The sequence below is a fragment of the Mastigoproctus giganteus genome, chromosome 9 (assembly GCF_048544385.1).
Source record: "Mastigoproctus giganteus isolate SK-2022 chromosome 9, ASM4854438v1, whole genome shotgun sequence".
Taxonomy (NCBI): domain Eukaryota; kingdom Metazoa; phylum Arthropoda; class Arachnida; order Uropygi; family Thelyphonidae; genus Mastigoproctus; species Mastigoproctus giganteus.
This window is the reverse complement of record NC_143583.1, coordinates 102,994,267-103,013,214: the sequence shown is the minus strand read 5'-3', so window position 1 is coordinate 103,013,214 and position 18,948 is coordinate 102,994,267. Positions and strand designations below refer to the sequence as shown.

The 18,948-nt window shown below is 37.9% G+C and overlaps 1 protein-coding gene across 1 annotated transcript in view; it reads left to right on the top strand.

Moving 5' to 3' along the window:
* The window catches only part of LOC150080603 (recQ-like DNA helicase Blm), a 200,546-nt gene that overhangs the window by 36,348 nt on the left and 145,250 nt on the right, over nt 1-18,948 (top strand). The window contains exons 4-6 of the mRNA XM_090381153.1: nt 810-928; nt 3,903-4,016; nt 6,033-6,131. Of these exons, the coding sequence (XP_090237279.1) occupies nt 810-928; nt 3,903-4,016; nt 6,033-6,131 (332 nt within the window). The remainder of the gene's footprint in view (nt 1-809; nt 929-3,902; nt 4,017-6,032; nt 6,132-18,948) is intronic.

The window sequence follows — 18,948 nt, the reverse complement described above, 5'->3', positions numbered from 1 at the left end:
ATATTTTATATGTATAAATATTTGAATATTAAATATTTTGACCAACATTTGTGCATCTTTTCACCACCGTTTATTATTGATTAGGAAATATCCTATGGCACTGACCACAACTCACAAATACAGATGTTACCTTATGGGAATGCAGTGCTCGCTTAGCGCTCACACGCTTCTCGATTAGACCGGGGTTCGAGCCCGTCACCACCAAATACGGAGGATGCGGAAAGGTTAAGGAATGACCACTGCATATCCTGGAGCAATATGGCCTTAGTTGCTAATGCTCCTAAAAACCAAACAACAACAACTTAGCGCTCTGTTTTTCCGTAATAACGAATTATCAGCGTTAAGCAGGGGTCACCTGTATTGTAAAAACTTTAAGAAGATAAATTTAATTTAAAAAATGGCTAAAGATGTAAAATTAATTTGTAAATCTAATTTTAAAAATTTGTTAAGGATGCTAATTTGATGTGAAATATATTAAATAAACTAAATTAACTAAATTATGTTATATAAACTGAATTTTTCTACATTCCCTTTATTTTAGTTCTGTGTTGTTGATGATGGTGATGGAATCCAGCAAGGATCCTGAAACGTCACCGTTGTAATAAGTTTCAGAATTGGGTCAGATTAATAAAATAATTAGTATTATCTATATGGTATAAGAATGGTTCGTTTCAAAAATTAATCCATAGATAATCACAACTACATTTTTACAATATAACCATCACATAGCATCATTTACAAATTATATTAAGTGTATTTGATCTTATATCACCATGTTTGCTTTTATAATAAAATAAATCTTTCCTTAGGTGGTGGCAAGAGCCTTTGTTATCAGTTACCAGCAGTTGTTACCAGTGGTGTGACGATAGTTGTGTCTCCTCTTCGTTCTCTTATTCAGGACCAAGTTCAGAAGTTGTGGTCATTAGATGTATGTACTTAATTTGATTTTTTTTTTAATTATTATATTCTGATATCAGATGCTACACTGCGGAAAAATAACGTTTGTCAAAATAAAATTAAATGTAAATTTTTTCAAAATTTACATTTAATTTTTTCAAAATTAAATGTGTTCAACTGATTTTTTACTGTAATCATTTTGCATTAATCTTTTATTTGTTTTAATTTCCATATGTAAGTGTTCTACGTATCATATTGAGGTAAATTTCTTTTATTTTTCTACAAATAAAGGTCTCCTAAATACACTCCCATCTTATGGATTGGAAATTGATATGGAGATATCGTTCTGAGACCAAAAGTAGGGATCGTTAATGGATACTGGCTGGTTAATGCTCATCTTCTGAAGTTTGTTTTGCAGCCTGCATTATACTTTTTATCAAAAGTAGTTAAGGTTAGTGGTAGGCTAGTTGATGGGTTAAAGCAGGATCATCAAACAGCGATAGTTGAGTAAGTTTTCTTGGGCATTGTGGAAGGACTCAGAATTGGAGCTCAGGGCCCTCTACAGTGAGAAGTAGTCTGGCTCAGTGAGGCATTTTCCCTCGCCTGTGGTGGCTCTTGACATCCCCGATTAAGGGCTGGTAAGCTAGAAAGATACTTGGTTAACATGGACAAGGGAAGTTAAGGCATTTAATTTTGCACCAAAGAACTGAATACAGTGGCTATAAATTGCATATATTTTATTCAGTTTTTCTTGTTTGCTTGATTTAAAAAAAAAAAAAAAAAAAACCACCCTAATGTTGGGAGGGACTGTGCACTCACATAATAATTTGGCCATTATGATGGGATTTGAGGCGATGCACCTGGGCCCTAACACAGGAGCCCCAAAATGTTTCTTAAATGGCATAACATAGTTGTAACAAAAGAAGGGGTTGGGGTGAGCCCAAAAACAATCATGCCCCAAATACCATTGCAGAGTCCTGAAATAGCAGCATAGATTGGTTAATTTTGTCTCTTATATGCAGTGAGTATGTACCTATTATTTGAAACATGACTATCCATTCATATTGTAAAGTTAAAATATGGTGGAAACCAAATTGATCTTGTTATTTCCCTTCTTGAATGTATTGCAACAAATTCCTCTTTGAAAATGCTAAAATTGCTGCTGCTCCTGCCAGGTGGGCAGGAGCAGCAGTGCGTAGCACACGCTTCTTGATTAGACCTGGGTTCAAGCCCGTGACCACCAAATACGGAGGATGCGGAAAGGTCAGGGAATGACCACCGCATATCCCTGGAGCAATATTGCCTTAGTTGCTAATGCTCCTAAAAACCAAATAACAACAACAAAGGAATTGTGACAACATGAGATGTGGAGCGATTTCAACCAAATGGTAGTAGCGGGATTGGATGATAATAATGTCAAGAATCTGGCAGAAGGCTGAAAGATTGAGTTTCCGAGCACAAGAGAGTAATCCGTTCTGCAGATTTGGAACACTCAGCGATCGCGGACCACTTCTGGTCTACCCAGCCCAACATCAATCCACGCCGCAACGTTGAAATTATTGACCAATCCTGCCACTGCTGTCATCATGTTGTGGTTATGTATGGTGAATCCCTTTTCCGTCAAATTCATGGCACAGCCATGGGTGCACCTGTCAGCTCGGTCACAGCAAACGTTGCTATGGTGGAACTGGAGGATCACGCATTTGTGGGTCTTCCAGATCCTATAGCCTTTTGGGGTTGATGCGTTTGTCATCATTCCCTGCGAGTCAGGAGACTGAGTTTTACGACACCTGAACTCTGTCGCCCTTTATTCAGTTCACCATTGAACTAGAGTCAGACAGTGCTCTTCCTCTTTGGATACCCTTCTTTGCCACGAAGGCATGCATTTAAAGACCTCTGTCCATCGCAAACCGGTGTGTGCTGGCCAACTCACCAACTACCGGTCAGCACAAGCTCACAGTCAGCTTCTCTATACCACATGAGCCTTATTAACCCATGCCTGGACCCACTCCAGTTCTGTGGATGAGAGGTACACTGAGATAGTTAGAGTAAAAGCAGACATGGCTAAATGTGGCTACCCTAGCAGTGCCTTGGATAGGTGTGACCTACAGGCCCGTGACCAGCAGCAAACCCTAGAGCAGCACATAGCGATGACCCTCACCTTGACCACCTTTATCCCCTACTACCCGAACCTATCAAAACAACTCTCTAAGGTCTTACAGGATAAAGTGCTTGCAACTTCCAGGCAGGAAATTATGGTTCCCTCGTCTGAAGTGTAAAGACATTGATTTCCCCCCCCCTCTTGTGGAGTGGTTCAGTGTACCGCATTTCCTGGCAACTACGTTGATGAATCTGGCAGAAGGCCAAAGATCGAGTTTCCAAGCACAAGAGAACAATCCGTTCTGTGGATTTGGAACACTCAGTGATTGTGGAGGACTTCTGGTCTACCCAGCATGACATTGACTCACACTGCAACATTGAAATTATCGACCAATCCCGCCACTACCTTCGTCTGGTCTGGTTGGAATCGCTCCACATCTCGTGTTGTTATGATTCCTTTAACTGGTACAAAAGATGTCGCATCCACCCCACCATTGAAGCAGCCATTCTCCTGAATGATAAATGTTGGCTCACACAGCATATCCAAGCATTGCTGTTATAACCACAAGCCTCCAACTGCTAATTGTTTCTGCACCTGTGGCATGCATTTCACCTCGCATGACCACCACGACTGGGCATTCTTTATTATTTTTTGTGTTAACGCTTTTTTGTAATGACACTTTTCCCACTGAGGAAGGACCACTTCCGTCCAAAAGCTTTGGTGACTTGTTTACTTTATTTTTTATCTTATTTAACTTGTTCTTTGACTTGTTTCTATTAAAGAGTTTTTGCCTAAAACCTATATTATCCGTTTTTCTCAGCAAGCTAAATATTCTTATAGTATATATCTTTGTACAGTTGAAAGATTAGTAAAGGTCACAATAAATTCTTTTAATGTTTATTAGATTCCGTGTAACCATTTATCAGGAGATATGGATGCTACAACATCTAGTGCTATATATAGACAACTGATGTTACGAGAACCTGCCATAAAGCTGCTTTATGTAACACCTGAAAAGGTAAGAGGAAATAATTTAATCAGCATAACTGCATTTGTTTACACTTCAACAAACATTAATTTTCTGGCTTTCAGTTGAATTCAAGTCTGGATTTTCTGTTCTCTTTCAAAATAGGTTAAATTTATTTTGTGAGAGAATAATCATAATAACTATAATAGAATATAATTTTCATTTACAAAACTAATTGTTTTGTAAATGAAAATTATTGTTTGCATTGAATAGCTTGACTGAAAATCATGTGCCATTTTTTAGTAGAAAAGACTCTCAACAAGAAAAAATAACATTAAGATGATTTAAGCCCATATTTTTGAATTTATTTTGTTCACGGACAAATGGTATTTCTTATGGGACATGTTAATCAATTTTAACACAAGATTTGGGAATGTAGTACACTTCAACAAAGTTTGTGCCTCACGTCCTTACTGATAATCACAGAGAGCAGCAAGTTCTTGCATCCCAAGATCTTTGTCAATGTGATGCTGCTGCTGACTAGTGGCATTGTGAATTGTGGGTGTGTGTGGATATGACTTGAAAACAAAGGCCCAGTCCTCCATTTGAAGATTCCATCTTATCCAAGAATGGATTCGAAAAAGCAAGAAAATCTAGATCAAATGTGAAGATCATGCTTTTTATATATATATTTTTTTCACTCACAGGACATTGTTAATTATGAATTTGTTCTGGGTGGTCAAACAGTGAACTAGAAATTACATAGCAGTTCTGTAGTAATTGCATAATATTGTTCCGAGAAAATGGCCATCAAAAAATGGGCTTTAGAGGAATTGGCATTTGCATCATGATAACATCCTTGCATTCTCAGAATTTTCCATTATTTCCATCATTGTAATTGACTGATGACTAGTGTGTATGAAATACCCACTAGTCATCATACCCACTAGATTTAGCTACCTGTTGATTTTTTTTGTTTCCCCACTCTCAAGACCTCTAGAAAGGTCACAGATTACGACTAAGGAAATTATTCAGAATGTGGCAGAGGAACTATATAGTATCAGTTCCAAAAGAAGTCTATAGGAATGCTTCTGAGAGTTTCAGAGATTTCAGAAATCTCTATTTCAATTACCAAATTGTTGGTAATTGAAATAGAGATAGAAATTAATAAAAATATATATTAAAAATAAATAAGAAAAGATAGTAGGAAAGCTAACATCAGTGGCAGCATAAAAGCACATTCCATTACATGTTGCTTATAATAAGCTAAATTAAAATATGATACTTGCCAGTAGCATGGCAGACCAGTAGAGTGAAAAAGAACTTAGTCAAATAAAATAACATAACAATAACAGAAAAATCTATAGGGGGGTATAAAGAATAAAAGGGTAGTGTTGAAGCAATGTTCCTAAAATAATTTAGAAAATTAAGCTAATTAAAAGCAATTTAGTGGCGCCCCCTTGATGGCACCCGTTTCCGAATTATGTGAAATCTCACTAAGGTGGAAACATAGACTAACAACATTATGTGACCAAATAAATTGAAAATAATAATTAATAAAATGAAATAAAATAGACTGTCCATTATGCCCCATCTTGACAGAAGACCACAAGGCCAATAATAGTCAGGGAATCACTGCATTTCGAACACTAAACAAATCCATGCAACGACAGAATTATATTATTATATATATACACAATAAACCTTAACCTGTAAGCTAACCTTTTTTGTTTGTACTTTATCGAAAAACTTTCAGACTTGAGGCCTGTGATAACTACATAAGGTCAGAAGAATTCACAAGGTAGAATACAAGAACATGACCATATTGAACAGTCATACTGGCTTGAACCATGGTCACTTAGCTATGGAAGCTAATGTGCTGTTCGTTTAAAGTTTCTTGCTATGTTTAGTGGAAAGTCAAACAAAGGCCATACAAGGCTAGATAAACAAAAGTTTACTTAGTAATAATTTATAGTAATTCAGATTTGTTATTTTTATTATTTGGTGTAATATGTACCATTATAAACCAGTAATGGTTTTTTAAGTGACTTCATTTATTGGTATTAGATTAGTGCAAGTGGGAAGCTGATGTCTATGCTGGAAAATTTGTACAGAAGACAGTTGCTATCTAGGTTTGTAATAGATGAAGCACACTGTGTTAGTCAGGTAAGTAAATTTGTTTTGTTAGAAGTAATACTTATTTTGTTTATTTTTTTTGTGGTATCATGTTCTAAATTGTGTTAGGTCAAAGATCAACTATAACAGAGATTAAAACATCCTTGTTATCTGTAAGTTTGTGCGCAATTTAAAAAAAGGAAGCCACATCTATATTAGCATGAAATATATTATATTACATTATATTACAGGTGACCCCTGCTTAATGCTGATAATTCGTTCTGTAAAAACAGAGCGCTAAGTGAATCCACGCTAAGCGAGCACCGCATTCCCATAAGGTAACATATGTATTTGTGAATTGCGGTCGGTGCCATAGGATATTTCCTAATCAATAATAAACAGTAGTGAAAAGATGCACAAATGTCGGTCAAAATATCTAATATTCAAATATTTGTACATATAAAATATTCTGCATTACATACGTATATAATTATGTGGTAACTACTTACGTATCAAAATTAAACTTGAAATTCCAATTAAAATCATGAATTTAATTGATCTAAATTGATTTAAATTAATTGATGAATTTAATCATGAAAAATGTGTCGATTTTGGGTTGAACTTTGGTCCTCTTCCAAATAAAATAAAAGGGGTATTAATTTTAAATCTCCAGCAGCGCTACCACCCAACAATAAAGTCAACTGATCCTTCGCAGGTTTGAAACCTGACATGTTTTTTTCTTCTTTCAATATGAAACTTCTTTTAAGCATTCGTTTCCACAAAAGTTCTGCTTCATCTATGTTAAAAACTTGTTGAGAAGTATAACACGTAATATCCCTCTTCAATAATTTTAACAAGTTCTTTTTGAAAGTTTCGGCTCCTTAATCTGCACTTGCGGCTTCTCCCTTGATTTTAAATCTATTCAACTAGCCCTTACTAGTTTTAAATGGTTCGACATTTTTTTTTTTTTTTTTAGGTGAGTTTCCTTCAGACCATCATATTGGCTAATCTCTCTCTTTTTTTAAAATAATATTTAACTTAACTGAATTCTGCATTGGATATTATCTTCAATAAAATTAGTTAAGTCTTTCCATTCCAATCCTAATAGCCAGCCTAGCCCTGGTTGCTTGCAGTGGAACAGCTATCTTCCCCGCTGCTAAAATTAATTCTTTATTTTTTTTTTTATAATTGTTCTTACAGTTAAACTTGCAAGTCCTAAATTATGGCACACATCCGCTTGTCTTTGACCGGAATCAATTCGCTTCAAAATGTCTAATTTGATTTTCAAATTCAGTCTTTTTCTTACATTTATAGTCTTCGTACTGTGCTCAGACGTTGTTGCTTTTTCATTCTTATCGGCCATTATTAACTCTTTGGAAGTGTAACTGCGTTGGTTGCATTAATTATTATACAATGTTTGAGTAAACTGTCCGTTTCCCACGATGTCTAATACAGTACTGAGTGATGACTAGACTTCGGTTAAATTCATATAACGCAAATATTACAAGCAATATACTTGATCATTTTTTAAATTTTGATCTCAGAACTACGTAACAAGTCACTGTACTGCAATTAAATTAGCGTGCATGAAAATTTCACTGAGAATGGGAAAATTTCTCAAGTCGGCGTGGGAAATGTTTTAATGCCGTTTTGCTATTCATTTTCAAGCTATCGACTCCATCAGACGATTTCGTTAAATATGCCAAACATGCAATCTGTAAAAGAGTGTTATAGTGATCTTGACAGCGTTATAGTCAGATAGGGGTTATAATATAAGAACTGTGTTATAGTGAATCAGCGTAAAGTGAACCACGTTATAACAGAGGCCTGCCGTATATATAGCTACAGTGTGTTTTCACAGACACCGATTAGCGCCACTTTATTAGGTATACTTTCCTAATAGCAAGTAGGTCCTATTTAGCCATTAGAACATCATGGCATTGATTCTTTGAGGTGTCAAAACCATGCTGCAGGGATAAGTCCACATTCACTGAATTGCTTTCCACAGTTTTTGAAAATTGGATGGTTGCAAAACTCGCTCATTCGACCTCATCCCACAGTGTTCAGTTGGATTGAGATATAGTGATTGAGGAGCCCACCACAATAGGCTGAAGATTCACTATCATGTTCCTGGAACCAATTCTGTACAATTGTGCCAATGTGTCCTGTTGGGAGAATGATAGTGGATGCCCGATGCATGGGTCGCTCTATCACAGAGTTGGTTCAAAAATTGCACTATCCCCATTCGTCAGTATCAAAATGGATACACTGCAGCCATGCATGTATGTGCCTAGTTAGATAAAATTTTCAGATAACCTGTGGCATCCAATTGTTGCTCCCATGGTATCAAGCATGAAACATTCCCTATACCATACACTGCCATCACTAACGTGCATTCTTCACACTTGTCAGGATAAGTGTATGGACTCTTGTTGAACTTTTCTAGCCCTCCCATTATTGTGAAACAACAGGAACCAGGATTCATCAGACTAGGCAATGTTTTTCCATTCCTCCACTATCCAGTGCTGCTGTTCTTGGTGCAGTATACTGTGCTTTCTTATTTTTTTGGTAAATGGAATGGACTTGGTTTGGCTGTCAGTTATTTTTAGTCATATGGTGTGTCTGGCACTGATGTGCTATGATGACTATAAACACATGTTTATGTTGCATGATGCTGTTACTGAAAGTGTGCTCCATTTCATGTAAAAGGGATACATAAAATAGTACCACTCCCCGACTTACGTAAGGATTGCGTTCCGTGGAACTCTGCATAAGTCGAATTTTATGTAAGTTGGAATTTCCCAAAATGCTTATGCAGCACTCGCAATTATGCATTTTTTTATCTTGTGCAGGAAAAATTAAAAAAGTGTACAAAATTACAAAAATTTCAAACTTATAAAATTACAAAAAGAGAGAAGAGACCAGCATAACATCAGCAAGTTTTACCTTTCGAGCATCGTTGCCAGAATTAACTCTCCAGCTGATAAGCACGCTACTGCGGAAGTTGAGGGCTGTGGAGATTTAGAAGGGGTTTTTTCCAACAAATCACAAAATTTCTCTGCAGCTGCCGAACAGCACTGGCGACTTCATTGCATACTTTAATGTTTTGGGAATCAGTGTGATGCTTGAACCTATTAAGGCACCTGTTGCTTGCCACGAACTTGGCTTGGTGTTCGCTATACTTATCCTTAATATCTTCATAAATACTTCTTGCTTTTGCTCGAATGGCCATTGGACTCAGGGGCACTTGCTTCTGAATCTGATTTTCCATCCATATTATTAATTAATAGCTTTTCCATCTTCAATATACGGAGGGTTGATTCAGCCTTTTGATAACAATTTTGACATTAATCCTGCTTGTGACGTATGGCAGCAATGTAAATTTTTTTTTTTTCCCACAGGCGCAGTCCCAACCTTATGAACAGGTGTATCAGTTGTAGAAGTTGTTTTAATGTTGACATACCTCAGAAATTGGACCCATTGTTGGAAGGTTTCATAACCGCACTTTCCGAAGAAGGGTACAGTTATGCGAAAATTATTGATTAGTGCAAGTCGAAAAATTTTAATGTATCGAAGTTCAGTATCCATAAGGTTTTGAATGGCAAAGGAAAATTACGCAAAGCTGCTGCAAGTGGGCGGAAAACACCAAAGAAACTGCAACCTGCTCCAAGTTGAACGAGGGACGTAGTACAAAAAATGCAGTTGCTAGTTGTCGGTGAAAATCCAAAAGCCCAAAGAGCTATAGTGTCACGTGTGTGAACATCCCAGTCAACCGGTTGTCGCATAATCAACGAAAATTTGCAACTGGAGAAGAAGCACAAGGCCCTCGTACACCATCCTAGGAGCATGGCACATTGGAGAGTGGCGGGTCAATGCTCGAAAACTCTACGAAAAACACCTGGCAGCTGAAAGGTGGAAATTTGTAGCAAATTTGGACGAAGTGTGGGTGTACCCTCCTATTGCAACAAAATTCAAGCAATTTATTACCATCCACAGGGTGACAAGGCCTTTCCGACATGGGCATATCAGACCAAGGAAAGTTTTGGCCGAGGTTTTATGGTTGTAGCCAGTTTTTGTTATAACAGCAAATTTGAGTTGCATAGAGTAGCTAAAAATGGGAAAATCAACTATGTATTACCAGACTGAAGTTCTACAGCCATTGTTTGAATGTGAAATACCCACATTGTACGGTTCTAATGCTGAAAAGGTCTGGGTGCACCAGGATAAAGCGTCTAGCCACAGTTACGTTCCACCCGTGCTTTTTTTGCAGAGAATGGAAGCGGTGACAAGTATTCGTTCGGTCCCGTTTAAAGATATACCTGTTAAATCACCTGACACCGCACCCATGGATTTTTGCGCATTCGGACTTTTGAAAAGAGCTCTCAGAAACCGCTGCCCCAGAACTGTTGAAGGTATGTGGAAAGGCTGCCAGCAGGAATGGGACAAGATCGACTTGGCAGTTTTGCAGTGGGCTTTACTTCAATAGAAATTGTGATGCTGTATGATAGTCCATGAGCAGGAAAAACAAATAGAACACAACTGGTGGTGGCTGCATGGAATTACGTAGTTTTAAAGGACTGTCAAAATCGTTATCAAAAAGCTGAATCAACCCTCCGTAGCACCCGAATGCTGTTTTGTGATCCCTGTTGATCTTGAATGTGTTGATCCTTTAACATGTTCTTTTATACATGCACTGTCCCTTAAAACAGTATTCACTTTTGAAGCAGCAAGACCTAATTCCATTCAATAGATGACAAACTTTGTCCTGCTTCGTACTTCTTAATTAATCATCTTTATTTTCTAAATCAATTTTTTTTCATTTTCTAAATCAATTTTGTTTCATTTCCTAGTACTGCCACCACTTGCATTTTTCCTTTGGTTGCTTTCCCTTCACCATTGTAATAAGTAAATAGGAATGAAGAGAAGATTCTGAAATTTCATTTATGTTTTTTATATGATTGAAGATTTCAGTGAAGGGGAAACACATTTCATCATAATACCGCAACGTAAAATTCCACAGAACTCCAATTATCGGGATTATCACAATTGCAGTAAGATTGAGTTTACTACCCATTTATAATAGATTGTGCTAACAGAAAAGTCCAATAAACCGGAAAGTGCAAATTGCTTTTTGTTTCTTATAATGATTTAATTGATTCTTATAATGGAACATATGATAACGATGAAAGCGTAGTGCAATTTCCATTATAAAAATGACCTTTTAGAGAGAAAAATACAGTAGCTTAGATATATAGCGAAAATTTTCAACTTCTGAGGTCTTGGAATGAATTACCAAAAAAAAAAAAACAATGTTATTGGGTTCACATTACGATATTTTCATGATACCTCTATTTATTCTTACAGGATGCAAAATATGTTTCATGATTTTTTTAAGTTTGCACCGGCCGGCAAAAACTTATGTAAAGTCAAATTTTCGTAAGTCGAGTATTATGTAAGCTGGGGAGCGCCTGTAATTCGATATGCACATATTCCTATCTGGGCTAAGTAGCATATACTACATATGAGGTAGTAGTAGTAGTAGTGGCATATGATGCAAGAAAGCAAGTGTAGGAGCTTATGCAGCATCAGCCAAAAAAAAAAAAAAAAAAAATCACACCATTCCCTCCAAATGCCTGTCCAGTTCCTCCTTAAATTTATTTAACCTATCAACTTCCACAACGACAGATGGAAGTTTGTTCCAGCAATTAACCACCCGCTGGCTAAAGGCAAATTTCCGCACATCTATTCTACATCTGTCCTTTCTTAATTTGAACTTATGTCCCCGTAGGTTCGTAATCTGAACAAGTGGAAGGATCCCATCAGAATTCAGTGTGCTCAACCCATTCAAGGCCTTATAGACCTCAATCAGATCACCGCGCAGGTGCCTAGTCTCCAGCCACTGCAATTTGCAGAACTTAAGCCTCTCTTGGTAAGAGAATCCCTTCATTCCCCTCACCAGTCGTGTTGCTCTTCTCTGTACACGCTCAAGCAAATCTACATCCTTCCTAAAATGAGGCCTCCAGACCTGTACGCAGTACTCAAGACGTGGCCTGACCATTGCCTTATACAGAGGGACAATCACCTCCTTTTCCCTGCTAGCAAAATTCCTATATATCATTGACAAAACCCCATGACCTGCCCTAGCAGCCTGTCTGCATTGTTCAGAAAACTTCATATCTGACTGCACAATTACTCCCAGGTCTTTTTCATTTTCTACCACCTTAAGTGTAGTACCACACAGTTGGTATGTTTCTCTGGGGTTACTTCTACCCATATGCAGTACTTTGCATTTGTCAAGGTTGAACTTCAGTTGCCACTTCTTAGCCCATCTGCCCAAATTATCTAGATCCTGTTGCAGTAGCACACTGCCATTACTGTCATTAACAACCCTGCCAACCTTTGTGTCATCTGCAAACTTCGACATTAAGCCTGATATACCTTCATCAATATCATTGATAAATACACAAAACAACAGTGGACCCAACACCGAACCCTGTGGGACTCCACTAATAACATTAGTCCACGAAGAGCAGCACCCATTGATTACCACCCTCTGTCTTCTCCCACTTGACCATCCTTTTATCCATTGTAGCAACTTACCCTTAATACCATTCTGCTCCAATTTGTACAGTAGTCTTCCATGCGCAACAGTGTCAAAAGCTTTCCTGAAATCCAAGTATATGATATCAAAATTATTTTTTGCATCCAGTTCCTTTGTGACCACATCATAATAACCAATCAAATTTGTCAGACAAGACTTTCCCTTAACAAACCCATGCCGTGTTTGAATTATTGCTGCAGTCTTGTCTAGATGATCCTGCAATGCATCTTTAACCAGTGACTCCATTATTTTACCCGGAACAGAAGTTAAACTAACTGGTCTGTAATTACTCGTGTCACCCTTCGATCCACCTTTGTGAATTGGGGACACATTTGCACATCTCCAGTCCGTGTTAACCTCCCCTGAGTCCAAGGATGCTCTCATAATTATGGCTAAGGGTTTGCTTAGTTGCTTTGCCGCCTCCTTTAAAATAACTGGATAGATCCCATCCACCCCAGGTGCCTTTCTTATGTTTAACTTCAACAATTTCTCCTCCACTTTGCTCTCAGTTATTACAAAATCATTAAGCACACTGCTACAATTTGATAACCTTCTTCCATTTTCAAACTGTAATAATTCCTCACGTGTGAATGTAGATGCAAAATACTCATTCAGTTTGTTTGCTATCTGAGCAGGATCATCAACAGTCGAACCATCGATGTCAAGTGGACCAATCATATTCATCCCCTTCCTTTTAGAGTTTATATAAGTAAAGAAATCCTTGCTGTTTTTCTTAGCATCTTTTGCCAAAGATTTCTCGTAATCCGCCTTCGCCTGCCGAACCTCCTTTGTGACCTGATTAGAGACTAGCTTATATCTGCCACAGGCTTCTGCATCACCTGATAATTTATATGCATCCCATGCATTTTTCTTCTCTGTCACGAGTCTCATTAGTTCATTTGATAACCATTTAGGCCTAAACCTTGAAGGATATTTCTTAATCGGTATATAAAGTCTAGTAGCTTCCACGATTAATTCCTTGAATGCTTCCCACTTAGAATTTACTGTTGGTAACATCGTCAGTTGATCCCACTGTACAGAATTTAAAAACTGTCTGAGACCACTGTACTCCCCTTTACGGAAGCAAAAACCCTTTCCTTTACCCCTGACGGTAGTTACCTCTTTGAGTAAATCCCACTTCAGCACACTGTGATCACTGCCACCTAGTGGTTCCTTTATCTGCAAATTCTTAATACACGAATGATCACTGCTGATAACCAGATCAAGAGTGTTACTTTCTCTGGTTGCCTCTCGAACATGCTGCTGCAGAAAACAATCATCCAATAGATCCACAAAAGTCTGACTAGTGTGTGAGTGACCAAACCACAAGTTCCAGTCAATATCTGGGAAGTTAAAATCCCCCATTATAAGACATTCTGATTTACTGGCCCACTCTATTTCTCTGTACAATTGTTCATTGTACTCATTCAAGTCATTAGGCCTATAACACACTCCTACCCTTATTTTTCCTTTTGCAGTGCTTATCTCACACCAAACTGACTCAACAGAGCACTGTTCATCTATATTAACTGGGTGCACTTCCTTTGATTTTATGTTTTTCTTAATTAACAGCATAACACCCCCTCCCTTTCTGTCCTGTCTATCCTTTCTGTACACATTGTACTCCCCAAATTCCAGTTCTGCATTCCTTATATCTTTGTGACACCACATCTCTGCTATCCCAACAATATCCGCCTTTGATGTCTTGACCAACACTTCAAATTCATCAAATTTATTTACTATACTTCTAGCATTGGTATACATGCAAGCATACATGCTCCTATGCCTATTCCTTGTTACCCTAACACATCCCATATACCCAACTATTCCATGATGACTGCCATCCGTCCCTGAAACCCCCAACACCCCTCGCTCCAGGTCGCTTCTTATTCTAATAGAAGTTGTGCAAGAATCACCTTCACCTCTGCCTGTGGTTACTGTTAAACTATTAGTCTTTGTATCCCCCCAAACTAGCAGTTTTCCGACCCACCTAACACTGCCTCGATAGCATCAGCAAATATTCTTGCACCCTTTCTATTTAAGTGTATCCCATCCCTGTAGAAGCAATCTCTCCTGTTAACAAGTACAGTCCAGGCTGAAAAAAATTCTACCCCTTGAGCCTTGCACAATCTTTCCAGGGCCGAATTGATCGACAAGGCTCTCATCATGTACTCCCTCCTATCGTGTCTGGGCAGAATTGCAGACACTTTCAAATTCAACCCTATTTCACGGCTTTTTTTCAACAGTGACCTGTACTTGTTGAGTAATTCCGCCGGTCTCCTACTCTTAATATCATTAGTGCCAACGTGTACAACTAAATCACCTTTTGTGCCCTTGAAAGATGATATCCGCTCTACAGCGTCATCAACCTTTGCCCCTGGCAGACATACCCTGGTCCTGTTCCACCTATCCTTTTTACAAAGGATGTTCCCCGTTTCCCTGACAATAGAGTCACCAACAACAACTAGTTCCTGTGGGACCAGCGCATTCTGCCTTAGGGGTTGCCGCTGTGTTGCGTGATGACCAAGTGCAAGCTCTGGCGTTGATGTGGGCAGCTGAGAGCCTGATGGGCCCCTCAATTTAGATCTTTCGAGGGCATCCACCCTGTCAAAATAAAAGGTGTGGCAATAAAGTTCCCAGACTGGTACTGATGCGGTCATGTTCAATTAGTTTGAAAATAAATGGAAGTGGTATGTTGTAGTTCAAATTTCCTGCAACAGACATTGTCCAATAGGCTGCAAGTAACAACCAGTTTCATTAGTAGTATTAACATTCCATGTCGTGATTTTGAAAATTTTCCTTTAAACTGGAAAAATCTGCAACAGAAACATGTGAAATATTAAAAACTGTTTATGGTGATGAAACATTAAGTCATACTAGTGTGTTTGAATGGTATAAGCGGTTGAAAAATGAACATGAAAATGCTTGTGATGACCGAAGAAGTGTCTGTCAACTTCTCAAAGTGAGGACAAAGTTGGGAAATTGTGGCAGGAGATTGTCATTTGATCTTCAGAATGATGGCTGATGAGTGGGATATGAATATGTAGGCAATTCATCAAATTCTGCATAATGATTTAGGAAAAAAGGTCTGCAAATTTTGTGCTGTCCAGCCTCACAGATGAGCAGAAGCAACAAAGAGTGTCATCATACAAAGACTTCATCCAGACATCTTGTCAAGACAATCCTAATTTCCTCAACTGTATTGTCACTGGAGATAAGTGTTGGGTGTTTCAGTACAACCCAAAGATGAAGTGTTAGAGCATGCAGTGGATTTCAAAATCATTGCCAATGTCCAAAAAGCTTTGCTTACTGAGTTTCAGGATCAAGACAACTGATCTTGATTTTTGACAAACAGAGTTTTATTCGCACCCTGAAGGGGAAAGAGTAAATGTTGCTTTCTACGTACAATTGCTTCAAAGAATACTGATGTGCGTTTACCCAGGTGAGATTGCAATTTCAAGAGTAGGGCATCTGGTTCTCGTTGCATGACAATTTCTCCACTCATTCCACCTTGTTATGAAGACATTTCTGACGAAGCCTGGCATTGTACAGATCAACCATCCACCCTGCTTTCCCAATGTAGCACTAGCAGACTTCTTCCTCTTTTTCCAAGGTGAAAACTGCCTTCAAAGGAAAGAGGTTTCAGGATTTGAACATAATCTTTTTGGATGTGTTTGCTTGGTGCTCTTTTTATTGTACCAGTCCAGGACTTTATTGCTACATCTCATATGTGCATGGCATCAGAGTGAGGAATTTTTAATAAATCTCCTCAAACATCACACAAGGTAAGAATATTATAAATATAAAATTACATTGTCTTTAAACAAAAAAAGTTTTTAAATAATGAAATTCATAGGCAGTAACTGAATGGGAGCAATAGCATTTTCATGAGATGAAGTAGCAGAGTGGTGAATGTGGATTTTATTTTGTGGAATGGGGGTCTGATCCTTGCTTTGATTTTCCTGCTTTAAATGATAAAATGCAATTAAGGTCATTTCTGAATATTTTTATATAAAAATATTATGATATAATAATTCTGATATAAAAATATAAAAGTGTAATAAATTTTAGAAAATTATTTAGTTAATGTTTAAATTAATTAATTGATTAATTTAAATATTAACTAAATAATTTTCTAAAATTTATTACACTTTTATATTTTTAATATTTTTATATCTTACAAGTATGGGTAGCAGTAATCCCAGCATAGCAAATCGACTTTTATGGTATACAACACTTAGGAGAGTGAAGAACGAAAAGATCTTGGCATAATTATGTAGTCAGACATGAAGTTTGTGGCAATGCAGGACAGGCTGCCAGGAGAGCTCCCGGGGGTTTTGTCATTGATATAGGGGAATTTTGTCAGTAGAGATAAGGAGGCAATTTTACCATTGTATACAGGCAGTGGTTAGGCTATGTCTTGAGTACTGCCTACAGGTCTGGATGCCTCGTTTTAAGTAGGATGTTCAGCTGTTGGAACAAGTACAGAGAAGGGCGGTGATATTGGTGAGGAGAACAAAAAGGTACACTTACCAAGAAATCCTTCACTTTTGCAAATTGCAGTGTCTGGAAACTAGGCACCTAAAAATCTAGTTCTGATCTAGATGTTTAGGGCTTTGAATGGATTTAGTAAGCTAAATGCTGATGGCATCATTCCTCTTGCTCAGACAACACATGAGGGGATATAAATTTAAATTGAAGAAGGATAATTGTGCGACAAGTATGTGAAAGTTTGATTTCAGCTCGCAGGTAGTTGATTATTGGAACAAACTTTCATCTCGCGTTGCTGAAGTGGTTATTTGAATAAATTTTGATATTTGATTTTAATTAAATTTATTTATTTATTATTATTATTTTATTTTATTATTATGTTTTTTTTTATGCTGTAAAAGCTTGCTTTTTTGCATCATAGTAATTTCTTATAAGTACGAAAAAAAAAAACATTCACAGTCGATTAAAATGTTTGAAAATTTCAAACATTTAGTTAAAATATATTTCATTTCCTTTTCCCAAACTTTTATTGCATGTTTATAAAATGTATAAAATTACTTCTGAATTTTAACCACTTCATTTTTCCCCCATTTTATATATTCATTTGGTAAGAATTTCTGTACAATTTTTGTTTACTATGCTGCTCTGTCTTGAGGTTGCTGAATGCTGTGATGTCTGAACATATTTGTTATCAGCTTATCCTCACTCAGAAACTTGGGAAATAGTTGTGTTAACTAGTTCTGTCACTGCTGTGTTATCTCTGTTGTATGGATATGCATCTCTGAATTTATCAGAAACTCTCCATTCACTAAACCATGGTAATTCTTAGTTTAATTCTATTTTGACTTCAACACGAACTGTTCAGGCAGTGAGAAAACTTAACTTGTATGAGAATTACACTGAAAGGACAGAATTCATGGGATACCTGGTTCCTGGGCAATGCGATGCTGTCACCCCTCTCGATAGTCGACGAACCCACCGCTTGGCAGATATATAAGTACAATGCATTTGTGTAGATGGTAATTCGATGTCAGTATAGATAAATGTCATGAATTAACTGACTTTGAAAGAGGGATAATGGTGGGTGCCTGACGCATGGGTCACTATCACGGAGGTGGTACAGAAATTTTACTATCCCCGTTTGATAGTATCACGAGTGTGTCGGGAATACGCCATTTCCGTAATAACATCTCATAGTGGACAGCACTGTGGGCGGAGAAGGGTGGTGGATGAACGTAGCTGTCGACTTCTATCTCGCATTGTTTCAGCCAACTGGAGAGCGATGGCACAAATCACTGCTGATTTCAACGAGGGAGGTGCCATAAACATCTCCACCAAGGCCACCAGGTAATTATTAGCCATACTTGGTTATGAGAGCCACCGATCCAGCAGAGTCCCATTGCTAACACCACGACACAGGACTCTATGCCTCACCTGGACAAAAGAACATCGGTACTGGACCTTGGACAATTGGAGGCTGGTCTCCTGGTCCATGGGTCCCATTTCCAGTTATTTCGAGCAGACGGGAGGGTGCATATCTGGTGGAAACCACATCAAGCTATGCACCTGTCATGTCAACAAGGAACTGTTCAGGCAGGTGGACAGTCGATAATGGTCTGGGACATGTTCAACTGGCACACATTGGAAACTCTGGTATATCTAGAGCTATCTCTGAATGGTCCAGGTGTCCATCTTTGCAGGTCATCATGCACCCACAGGGCAATGGACTCTTCCAGCAGGACAATGTACCTCCCCATAGAACTGTGGTGACTAGAA